Raw genomic sequence first — 12,530 nt, forward strand, 5'->3', positions numbered from 1 at the left:
TTTATTTAATGCTTATACAGTTAGCCTTGGGTAGCTGTTGGTTCTTCATCCATGGATTCAACCAACCACAGATCAAAGAATATTCTAGTGGCGTGGGGATGTAGTTCAGTGATGGAGCACTTGCCTACCATGCATGGGGCCCTGGATTCCATCCCTGGCCTCTGTGCTGAATGCATACAGACTTTTTCCCTTACAAAACAGGACTACAGGGCTGGAGTTATAGCTCAGTGGTAGAGAGAGTGCTTGCCTAGTGTGTATGAGACACTAGCTTCGATCCTCAGCACCACATGAAAATAAATAAATAAAATAAAGGCATTGTGTCCATCTGTAACTAAAAATATTTTTAAAGAAAGAAAATGACATGCTTCCTTTTCAAAAGCAATATAGGAGTTGAAATGCATTCTGCTGTCGTATACAACTAAATAGAAAAAATTTTTTTAAAAATAAATATAGGGCAGGGGTTGTGGCTCAGCCGTAGAGCACTTGCCTTGCATGTGTGAAACCCTGGGTTGGACCCTCAGCACCACATAAAAATAAATAAGTGAAATAAAGGTATTGTGTCCAACTACAACTAAAAAATAAACATCTAAAAATAAATAAATAATCTAAAAAAAATATATAGGATAACAACTCTTTACATAGCATTTAAATTAGCTATTATAAGTAATCTAGAGCTGGGCAAGGTGGCACCTGCCTGTAATCCCAGAGGCTGGGGAGGCTAAGGCAGGAGGATCACAAGTTCAAAGCCAGTCTCAGCAACTTAGTGAGGTGCTAAGCAACTCAGTGAGACCCTGTTTCTAAATAAAATACAAAATAGGGCTGCGGATGTGGCTTAGTGGTCGAGTGCCCCTGAGTTCAATCCCCAGTACCCACCCCCCAAAAAGAAGTAATCTAGAGAGGACTTAAAGTGTGTGGGAGGATAATGTATAGGTCACATATATATTAGAGGGCCGGGGTTGTGGCTCAGTGGTAGAGCACTTGCCTAGCTTGTGCGCGCCCTGGGTTTGATCCTCAGCACCACATAAAAATGAATAAAGGTATTGGGTCCAACTACAACTAAAAAATAAATACTTAAAAAAAAAAGATATATATTAGAGTCTTAAGGGGAGTTCTTTGCAATTTTGAAAACTGAACTAAAATTTTCACAACATGAAATTTACCATCTTGAAGTGTAGCTCAGTGGATTTTAGTATTTTCACAATGTTGGTCACCCATCGCCATTAACTAATTCCAGAACATTTCCATCTCCCCAAGAAGAAACCCTGTACTAGTTAGCAGTCATTCCCAACCTGCCTCCTCCCCCATTCCTGGGGACCAAGGATCAACTTTTGGTCTATATGGATTGGCCTGCTCTGGGCTCCTTCTGTAAGTGACTCATGAAATACATGGCCTTTTGTTGTCAGGCTTCTTTCACTTAAAATAATGGCTTTAAGGTGCATGCATGTTATAGCATGTACCAGTGCCTTGTTCATTTTTATTGCCAAATAATATGCCATTGTAGGAGATGCCCCATTTTGTTTTTGAGCCGTCAGTTGATAGACAAGTTATGTGTTTTTTTTTTCCATTACATAATATATTAATCTGCTGAAGCTGCCCTATAGATTGAATGGCTTAAGTAACAACAATGTATTTATTTTATTATTTATCTGTTTATCTATTTATTTGTTTGGTGCTGGAGATCAAACCCAGGGCCTTATGCATGCTAGGCAAGTTCTTTATTACGGGGCAGTCTCCTAAATTTGATTTCTCAAGGCCAAGAAGTCCAAGATCAAAGTGCTCTCCTGTTTCTGGCTTATAGACAATCATCTTCTCACCATGTACTAACATGTCTTTTCTTCTGTATGCAAGGAGAGGGGAGGGGGGTAGAGAGACACATTCCTTTTTTATTGCCAAATAATATGCCTTTCCAGACTAGACTCAAATCTCAGGCCCTACTGTCTTTTTCTCCTCTGAGAAGGGTCCCAGCCCCATTGAAGTCAGGGCCCCACTCTTGTGACCTCACTTATCCTTTATCACAGCCTCACAGGCCCTAGGTCCACCTACAGTCACTTTGTGGATTAGGGCTCTCTCTCTGTGGGTGAGAATCCAGGAAGAGGGTATTGGTGACAACAATATCCAGTCCTTTACCTATAACAAACTACTAAACTCCTGATTTCACAGGTAATGCGATGAGACTAAATTTTAAAAGTTGTATAAGAATTTGACAAATAATAAAGAAAATCTATCATTTCTGATTTGAAATTTCTAAATCCCCAAAGCTCTAAAATTCCAAAGTGCTTGCGTTGAATTTTATACAAATTCATTTGACAGCAAAACTTGAGCCAACCTGACATGAAGTTATTTCGACTATTTCTTCCACTTACAAAGATTCCCAATTTACTCTGCAAATATCCTCAGCCTGATTGAATCGCCCACCCACCTGCAAATCACTGTGGACCCCAAGACTTATTCTGATTAGCTCTGCCTAAGTCTAGACCAACCCCTGGGGCCTGCAGGGAATGGAGGAGTGCTCTGATTGGCCAGGTTTGATCACATGGCCACCCTGTGAGACAGAGCATCCTGAACATCTATCTGGAGGGAGAGGAAGGATGTCAAGGGTAGTTTGGTTCCTGTAAAAACAAAGACAAGACAAAACCAAACCAAACCTCAGGGTGCTCTTGTGGGAGAGGTGAGGGAGGGATACTGGCCTGGCATGCACGGTTCACCTCTTTGTACCTTACCTTGCTCTTTTTCAGGGGACTTGTACACCCAGGCAGCTGAGGCAGCCATGGAAGCCATGAAGGGCCGTCTAGCCAACCAGTACTATCAGCTGGCAGAGGAGGCCTGGGCCCAGATGGAAGAATAACTTACCAGAACAATTGCTGCCAGCTGGTCCCAAGCAAAAGGGCTAAGGGGTTGGGATGGGGTGGGGATGGGGTGGGGAGACTTATTTAGTTTGAGAAGGAAAAGGTATTTTTCATGTGCTGTAAATTGACTTTTGTATTTCTTTCTTTTTTTTTTTTTTTTTTGACTCTTGAAAAAAGGTCTTTGCTACTAGCAGAGACCCTACAGCTGTCCCTTAGGACAGTATTTTGGGGGAATGGGGATTGAAAAAATGCAGCCTAATGAACCATCCTACTGTTATTGAGATTCTCTTTTTATTTTTTACTTCTTGCTTTCTTGACATGAGACGTGTCATGCTTTTCCACCATGGACAACATGAGGCCCTTGCTCACCAGACTTTCCAGGCTAGATTCAAATCTCAGGCCCTCAGAATCCCGTTTCAAGAATGGGGATGGGAAGTGAAGAGCTAACTTCCCATGGGTGTGTTTTGTCCTGACTTAGTGCACAGCTGTCTTTCTCCGAGCATTTGGGAGCTTGCATGGTGTTTTTTGAGTGCACATGCAGCCTCCCTTCTATCCTGAGGCAGGGGCCAGCACATTGATTAATTTCTAACTTCATAGTTTAGTTTCCTCCTGCCCTGAGACTGATTTTTCTGAAATTCCAGCCAAATTTCGTTTTTGAAGCATGCTTTCTTCCTATGGGCTTTACAAAACAGGTTTGGGGTTTTTTTTATATGTACACATTTACTACCTCTAACTTGTACACGAATACTTGGTGTGGAACAGGATGCATCTCAAAGCTTTAATGTATGAGGATAGCAGCTTGGAATATGGGGGACTTTGCTCCAGGCAGAATATACCCTGCTTCCTAGTGGCATCATCCACATAGTGACTAAGTGTCCCTGGTGCAGTATCCCTCTGCATATTCTTACGTGAAGCTATTCTTATATAGAATCTGCTCCCCAGCTCCAGCTCTTGGCATTTTCTGCTCCAAGCTGGGCTGATTTTCTTGTGATTTGCAGCTTGGCTGCTTTCAACAGCAGCCCCTTGAGATTTACTAAAGATGTTTGAGGATGAGAGGGCAAGAACTATAAACACTCATTAGTTCTAGAAGTTTCCCCAGGGTCAAGCTACAATATCTTTATTTAATGAGCTTTCTCCTTACAAGGAGTTCCTATTTAATACTAGTGTGATTTCACTTGTTGTGTCAAATAGCCAAGAAACTAGACAATTCGATCAACCACAAATGCTAGAGCAGCCTCTTTCTCGAACAATCAAAGGATGCAAAGCCAAGTGCAGCATACAAGCCACTCTTACTTGTTAAGATACTCCCTCAGCACTTCAGTTTGGAGCACTGTGGAGTCATGAACTTGTGCAAACATTAGATTCTAAAGTGGGGTGTGCCCTTCAAGGAAAAATTAAGTCAGCATTACCTGTGAAAACTCCCTGAGTCCACCCAGAAATGACAGTATCCCTAGTTTTTGCAATGCACTCATAACAATTTTCCTTTAGAAGTTGGTACTGATCACTCTTCTTTCATCTATACCAGATCGATAGTTAGCTTGCTTTAAATTTTATGTGTGTTTTAAACCAGTACCTATAGTTAAATTGCATATATTAAATGTAAGAAGCAACTTTATTGCCACATATTCCTTCAAAGTCAAGCCTTGTGCTTTTTTGTTGGTGGTGTTGTTAATTCAGACAGCTTCCTCCTTCTCTGAGATTTTTTTTTTGGGGGGGTGGGGGTATTGGGGATTGAACCCAGGGGCACTCGACCACTGAGCCACATTCCCAGCCCTATTTTGTATTTTATTTAGAGACAGGGTCTCCTGAGTTGCTTAGCGCCTCCCTGTTGCTGAGGCTGGCTTTGAATTCGAGATCCTCCTGCCTCAGCCTCCCAAGTTGCTGGAATTACAGGCGGGCACTATCCTGCCTGGCTTCTCTAAGATTTTATTAGACAAATAATTTGTCCCTTGTATCTAATTCTCTATCAAGATGGAGATATCCATATATATATATATATATATATATATATATATATATATATATATTTTTTTTTTTTTTTTTTTTTAATGAAAGGGCCAGATAGACCACATGGCCTTTTTTTGCAGCTACTCAACCCTGCTATCAAATTGCAAAACCAGCAAGAGACAAGATGTAGACAAAAGAATATGGTTAGTGTTCAAAAAAACTTTATTTATAAAAACAGATGGCCCTCTTGGCCTGTAGTTTGTTAACCCTTGATTGAAAGCTACTTCATTAAGCTGCAAGAACAGAGGTGTATCAACTTTGTGGCCTCCAGGACTTTTTTTTTTTTTTGGTACTGAGGATTGAACCCAGGGGCTTTTAACCACTGAGCCACATCCCCAACCCCTACCCACTTTTTTAAAATTAGAGACAGGGTCTTGCTGAGTTGCTTAGGCCTTGCTAAGTTGCTGAGGCTGGCTTTGAACTCTAGATCCTCCTGCCTCAGCCTCCCAAACCGCTGAGATAACAGGCGTGCACCACTGTGCCTGGCCTCCAGGGCTTTTAAGCATAGCACCTTGGCAGAGTTGGTTACCAAGTAAGTGCGTAAATGAAGAGAGGGCCAGCTCCAGTCATGGAGCTCACTCTGTTGAGGCTCTGCTTCCTTCGTCTGGATTTGCTTTAACCATCATGCCTACAATTCCACTCCCCACCCACCCACATGGTCATACTGTCAGGAAGTGATCTCTTTCTCCTCCAGGAGGCTAGGGTGGTTTGCATGCAAGCTTAAGGACCTTTGAGAATGAAAAAGGAACTTGCAAGATGTTGAGATCCTTCTGAGCCACCAGAAGCACTTATTCCACCTTTAAAACCTAGGTCTGGGGCTGGGGATATAACAGTTGGTAGAGTGCTTGCTTCAAATGCACAAGGCCCTGGGTTCAATCCCCAGCACCACAAAACAAGCAAACAAAAACCCTAGGTCTGTGTCATCTGAAGATGGTTAAGGCATCTCCCCCTGCAGCAAACCCAAGACAGTCCAGCTCAACTAGAAAGACAGCAGAGACTGTCTTCAAATTCAAGAGGCAGGTGGAAGTCCAGATTAGCAGAGACGGGATTAGCATCTGTCACCTTCATTTCACAGAGAAACCACAGTTTCACGTAGATTCTGTCACAGGATACTGCTAGCTAGAGACTAAGCTGGAGCTAGGAGTTGAGAGAGGCTGTTATTCAGAGGATCCTGGGGATATAATTTAAACTGGAATTCAATGGCCCATTCAGGTTTTTGGTGTTTTTGTTTTTTTGCCAAGGGATTGAACCCAGGGGCACTTAACCACTGAGCCACCTCCCCAGCCCTTCTTTGGATTTTATTTAAAGACGGGGTCTTGCTGAGTTGCTTAGGGCCTTGCTAAATTGCTGGAGCTAGTTTTGAACCCACAATCCTCCTGCCTCAGCCTCCCCAGCCACTGGGATTATAGGCATGTGCCACCGCACTCAGCTTAGTTCTGCTAGAGGTAAAAGAGAAATAAACAAATGAGGGCAAGCTTTATGGGTATAAGAAGAGAAAAAAATCCTCTCAGACCCAGGCCCTTTGGAATATCACTGTTCCCCCTCTCACTGAGGCATTCTGGGAATTTATCTTCAATACAACCTTCCAGGTATATCACCCTTCTTGCTATTTTGATGATTTTATTACCTTCCATCCCAGCTCACTTGCATGCACATGTTTTACAAGTCAACAAATGTTTACATGAGTATCTGCAGCTTGGTGGTGGGGGAGACACACTGTGTATTCTCTGTGGATGTGGGCCTCTTCCTTGCGTTTCCAATCTCAGAGGTAACCATTTCACCTCCTCAAGGTAAAATCTGGGTGGGACCCGGAGAAGTGGCTCTCTGTACAGATTTATTTTTGCATATGTACTAAGTTGCACTTTGTCTTTCCAAATAAAATGGTTTCTTTCTTTCTTGTCTCCCATTCAAATGTCTGCTGGTTAAAAACATGTGAAGTAACTGGTTGGAGGTTGAAGTAGAATGGAGGGCTCTGCCCCCTTGGAAAAGGGCAGCCATGATTCATTCACCTCTGAAAGCCACGGAAAGTGGGCCTATTTCCAGTTTTTCAAGAGCTACTGAAAATTGGGATTTTTCTTTTTTAATGGAAGCCCTCCTGATTTTTTACATTTGTAATAAATCCTAACAATAACAATAATAAAGCCTTCCAGATTCGGCCCCTGTACTATCAGTTTGCTTTAGATAAAATATGGGAACCTCCCTTTCTTCTCCTCCTCCTCCTTCCCCTCTCCCTTCCCCTCTCCCCTCCCCTTTCCCCTCCCCTTCCCTGCCCCCCCCCCCCCCCCCCCGCCCCTTTTATATTTGCAGTACTGAGAATTGCTTGCTGGGCAAATACTTTACCCCTGAGCTACATCCCCAGCCAATTATTTATTAACTATAATTTTTAAAATTTATGTTTTGAGACCAGGTCTTACTAAGAAGCCTATGCTGACCTCAAATTTGTGATCCTCCTGCCTCAGCCTCTCAAGTTGCTTGGAATTATAGGTTTGCACCACCATGCCCAGTGAATTTTTCTTTCTTTTTTTTTTTTTTTAAGGTGTTTGTTTGTGGTACTGAGGATGGAATCCAGGGGCCTCTAACCCTGAGTCCCATCCCCAGCTCTTTTTATTTTTTGAGACAGGGTCTTACTAGGTTGCCCAGCATGTCCTCAAACTGGCAATTCTCCTGCCTCAGACTCCCGAGTTGCTGGGATTACAGACATGTGTCTCCACACCCAACTTCATGAATATTCTTAGATAATAATGCAGTTTTAAAATTCTCACAATAAAAGAGCTCTTGGGAAAACTAAAACTGGGTACTTCAAATGGTTTATTAAAAAAAATTTAGGATTGAGTTATAATTCTTTACATTCAATATAGACTAAATTATCAATTTAGTATTGATTAAATGTAAAGACAAGTAACTTGACCCTCTCCATAATGCACATCATTTAGCACATTACTATAAGCAAAGGCTTTTACTCTAATACAGTGACGGTTTCAAAAAGATCTGACTGGTATTTCAGATTGCCAAAGGGACTCAGTCTGTTAGGCTGGGTGCAGTGGTGCACGCCTGTAATCTCAGCAGCTCAGGAGACTGAGCCAGGAGGATCTCGAGTTCAAAGCCAGTCTCAGCAAGAGTGAGGTGCTAAGTAATTCAGTGAGACCCTGTCTCTAAATAAAATACAAATGGGGTTGGGGATGTGGCTCAGTGGTTGAGTGCTTCTGAGTTCAATCCCTGGTACCCCCCCACCAAAATAAGTCTGTTAGGACTGGGTTTGTTTTTTCCTCTTAAGAGCTATTCAAGGTATCCGATAATGTTTCTTCTTACACAAAGGTTAAGCATCCCCAATCTGAAATCCACAATGCTCCAAAATTCAAACTTCGAGCACTAACAGGATTCCAAAGCATAAAATTCCATACTTTTAATATTCCATTTTTTCATGCACATATTTTAAAATGTACAAAATCACCTGCAGGTGATGTGTATAAGGTATATATGAAACCTAAGTGGATTCCATGCTTAAACTTGGGTCCCATCCCTAAGATATCTCATTACATATATGCAAATATCTCAAAATCTGAAACACTTGTGGTTCCAATCAGGGAAATATTCAACCTGTATTGGAACAGAAAATAAAGAAATAGGGAAATGGATGTCAAGAAGGCAAAACAGAAACAGACCCCCCACACACACAGAATTTTCCCTTTAGGGAGGAACCAGAGAAGAGTCCTAAATACTAGACAGAATATAGGTGTGGGTCTAGTGGCACACATCTGTAATTCTAGTGACTATGGAGGCTGAGAAAGAAGGAGTTACAAGTTCAAGGCTAGCCTCTGCATCTTGGCAAATAAGAAGGGCCCTTGGGTTCAATCCTCAATATCACTAAATAAATAAAGTGTTATGAAAACTTTTCAGAGTGTTATTGCAAGTATGTGTCCAAATGTTATTACAGCTAGGTGGATTGGTGTGCTCTTGTAATACCAGTGGCTTGGGAGGCTGAGGCAGGAAGATTGCAAATTCAAAGTCAGCCTCAGGAAAAGTGAGGTTCTAAGCAACTCAGTGAGACCCTGTCTCTAAATAAAATACAAAATGGTGCTGGGGATGTGACTCAGTGGTTGAGTGCCCCTAAGTTCAATCCCTGGTAGCCTCCACCACCCCAAAGTGTTATTACAAACTTGCTGCAAATGAAACTATAGGAGGCTAATTTAGAGATGCAGACTTGGTTGAAACATTTTCAGAAAATTTACTTTTTTATTACACCATCACATTCATGGATTAAACTGCAAAATCTTAAGTATGTAGTTGGATGAATTTTTACACATGTAGACATCTGTGTATCAATAACCCAGATCAAAATATAGAACATTTGCAGAGCACAGAAAGCCCTGATGGGTCCCTTCCCAGGCAATATGCTCCTATCCCACCTGGGACAAAGGTGACCACTTTTTTGACCTCCTATCTTGGTAGAGACATTTTAGAGGACAAGAGAATGATTAGAGAATCATTGCTCGTCAAGATTGGAAAGAAAACAATGTTCTGTTAAAGGTCACCATGCTCTTGACTGAAAAATGACAGTTGGGTGAGTAGAAAACTAGTCTCCAAGTGCAAATTTCCGTGCTATCAAATTTTATTAGAACAATTCTTTGGTGGGGGCGCTGGGGGTCAAATTCAGGGCCTCACATGCCAAGCAAGCACCATACCACTGAGCTGTATCTCTAACCCCCATTAGAACCATTCTTGAAACATTTTGTCAGAAACGCCAACTTCTTTCCCTATGGAGGTCCATGTAGAAAGAGTTGGTCACAGACAATCCTTGGGATAATTCTCTTTTTTGGGGAGGACAAGGAGTTAAGAATGGAAGAGATCCAGGACTGAGCCACCACACCCATTCCCAGTGCCCACCACTTAAGACTTATGAAGTAGAGACTGACAGCCTTCACCTGCCTGTCCCAAGATTGGGGGTGGAGGGCAAGTGGGCAGTGTTTGATCTTCTTGCACTCCCCCACCACCTGCATTAACCAGGGCAGGGAAGTAGACACGCAGGCAGAAAATCAAGGTTTCAGTCCTTCCCTCTGTCCCCCTGCATTCTGCTACCCAGACCCTGTGGGCCCAGGGTTCCAATGCAACATTCTCCTCCTGCACATTAGTTTCACATCTGAATGTCACAAGACCACTGTGTAATGGGGCTGCAGGACTGTAAGAAGCTCTTCAAAGGCGGCCCTGGTTTCCAGTCTTCCAGGATCTCCAGCCTGCGTCCCTGCAGGGCCCCTGTTAATTAAGCTTCCTGCTCAGACGTGTGGGTAGGGACAGACCTGATTTGCTCCAGAAGGTTCTGGCTTCATTTGAGCCCTTATCACCCAAAGGGAAGGTTATTAGTTACAATTGACAGCCACCAGGTAGTACTAGCTTTAGCAGAAAGGGAAACTTGATAAAGGGATGACTCCAATAGTGGGCATCCCGCTGGGCCAGGGACAGCATCCTGAATGGGGAGCCTGAAAACCTCTCTAGGTCTCTGCTCCCCTCTCTCTATACACTGGCTTTCTCTACTTCTCCAACCCATCTCATAGAATGTGGCTACCCCAAATCCCTCTTTCTCTCCAGTTCCAGCAGGTCTAACTCCACCACAACAGGATCAAATTTAACAAATCACTAACTCATTACATTCAGACTCTTAAGACTATGAATTCTATGCAGCCTGAATCCTATGTCCACCATAGAACTCACTAGCTATAATCACAACCACTAAGATTTCATTTCGCTCCAGTCAGAATCGCAGTTATCAAGGATACAAGCATTAATAAGCGTTGGCGAGGATGTGGGGGAAAAGGCACTCTCATACATTGCTGGTGGGTCTGTGATTTGGTGCAACCGCTATGGAAAGCGGTATGGAGATTCCTCAGAAAAGTGGGAATGGAACCACCATTTGACCCAGCTATCCCACTCCTCGGTTTATACCCAAAGGACTTAAAATCAATATACTACAGTGACGCAGCCACATCAATGTTGATAGCAGCTCAATTTACAATAGCTAAACTATGGAACCAACCTACATGCCCTTCAATAGATGAATGGATAATGAAAATGTGGTTCACATGCACAATGGAATATTACTCAGCTTTAAAGAAGAATGAAATTATGGCATTTGCAGGCAAATGAATGGAACTAGAGAATATCTTGCTAAGTGAAATAAGCCAATCCCCCAAAACCAAAGGCTAAAAGTTTTCTCTGATAATCGGATGCTGATCCACAGTTGGGGGTGGGGTAAGGAAGAAAAAAGGTACTTTGCATTGTGCAGAGAGGAATGAAGGGAGGGGTGGGGGGGTGGGGATGGGAAAGATGGTAGAATGAGACAGACATTATTACCCTATATACTTGTATGATTAAACTACTGGTGTGACTCAGCACCATGTACAGCCAGAGGAATGAGAAGTTGTGCTCCACTTGTGTACAATATGTCAAAATGCATTCTACTGTCATGTATAACTAATTAGAACAAATGAAATAAAAAATAAATAACTCACTAGTTATGATTAAAGGATTGGGATGTCAGTAGGGTTTTCAGGAGGGAAGTGTTGGGAGGCACATCACAAAGGTATTGCCAAGGACTCATTCTTGTTAGGCAAGTTCTAGAAAAGTGGGACTGGATAGAGATTCCAGCAATTATTCATCAACAGGGGAATGTTTCCTTGTGGAAAACCCAGTACACAGCTCATAAAAAAAATAATCTGTCCTGGTACAAAAATACCACGATTAGATCACTTCACTGACTTCAAGGGCTATTCATTCAGCTTTGAATCCTCCACAATGCCTGGCCTGTGCCCTTATTTGATGGCTGCTTTTGTATTTTTTTAAAAGCATCAAACTCTCCCAGAACAGTGACATCTTTGCGTATCATTACACAAGTTAAAGATGGATGGAGAAAATACAAAACAAGACCCGCTAAAGAGGGATTGAAGGGAAGGAAAAATACCGAATGCTGACAGCATGACAATGTTTATGTAACAACCCATACACTAAACAAAAGTATTTTCTGTAGAGAAATATATCCACATATATCCTTATAAACTCACAGCAAAAACATCTGGAAGTTGATAATAATGGTTTCTTTTGTGGAGAGGACTAGGACGGGAGTCCAAGAAAACTTGCATCTTATCTGCAAAGTTTTAATATTATTTATGTAACTATAAATATATTTTTTCAGAGAGAACCGTCCAGATCGGCTTCCTTGGTTTGGCTGTCAGAGACCTTGGTGGGGGTTATCGCCCGCATTAATTGATCTTCTCTCCCTAAAACACCCTGAATTGGTTGTGTGCCTTACAAACACGTGGTGGGTTAACCAGTATTGACTATAGATAGACTCAGATTATGGCTGAATTCTGCTTTTTGCTTTAAAACCAATTTGGAAAAAACTTGGGACTAAATATTTGAGCAAATAATTTATTCGAAAGATGCAGCATGTTATAAATAATTATATTAGGATAAAATTTAAAAATCCGGTAAAAATGTATTCATTTGAAATTAAACGTGTATAAAGCTATTAAGAAGCATACTGGAAAACACATTCCACAGCTAGGTAGCGTGGCCGAGCGGTCTAAGGCGCTGGATTAAGGCTCCAGTCTCTTCGGGGGCGTGGGTTCGAATCCCACCGCTGCCATTGTAGCTCTTTTTGTCCCTGTTGGGTTCACTCGCCTCCTT

General features: G+C 42.2%; 1 protein-coding gene and 1 non-coding gene across 2 annotated transcripts in view; both read left to right on the top strand.

Moving 5' to 3' along the window:
* The window catches only part of Eef2k (eukaryotic elongation factor 2 kinase), a 52,948-nt gene extending 50,066 nt beyond the window's left edge, over positions 1 to 2,882 (top strand). Inside the window, exon 18 of the mRNA XM_076840023.2 lies at positions 2,736 to 2,882. Coding sequence (XP_076696138.2) covers positions 2,736 to 2,845 — 110 coding nt within the window. The 3' untranslated portion in view covers positions 2,846 to 2,882. The remainder of the gene's footprint in view (positions 1 to 2,735) is intronic.
* Positions 2,883 to 12,407: 9,525 nt separating this feature from the next.
* Positions 12,408 to 12,489, top strand: Trnal-aag (transfer RNA leucine (anticodon AAG)). Its single transcript has one exon. It is a non-coding gene; the product is annotated as a tRNA-Leu (tRNA).
* Positions 12,490 to 12,530: the final 41 nt, after the last annotated feature.

The sequence above is a fragment of the Callospermophilus lateralis genome, chromosome 19 (genome assembly GCF_048772815.1).
Source record: "Callospermophilus lateralis isolate mCalLat2 chromosome 19, mCalLat2.hap1, whole genome shotgun sequence".
NCBI lineage: Eukaryota > Metazoa > Chordata > Mammalia > Rodentia > Sciuridae > Callospermophilus > Callospermophilus lateralis.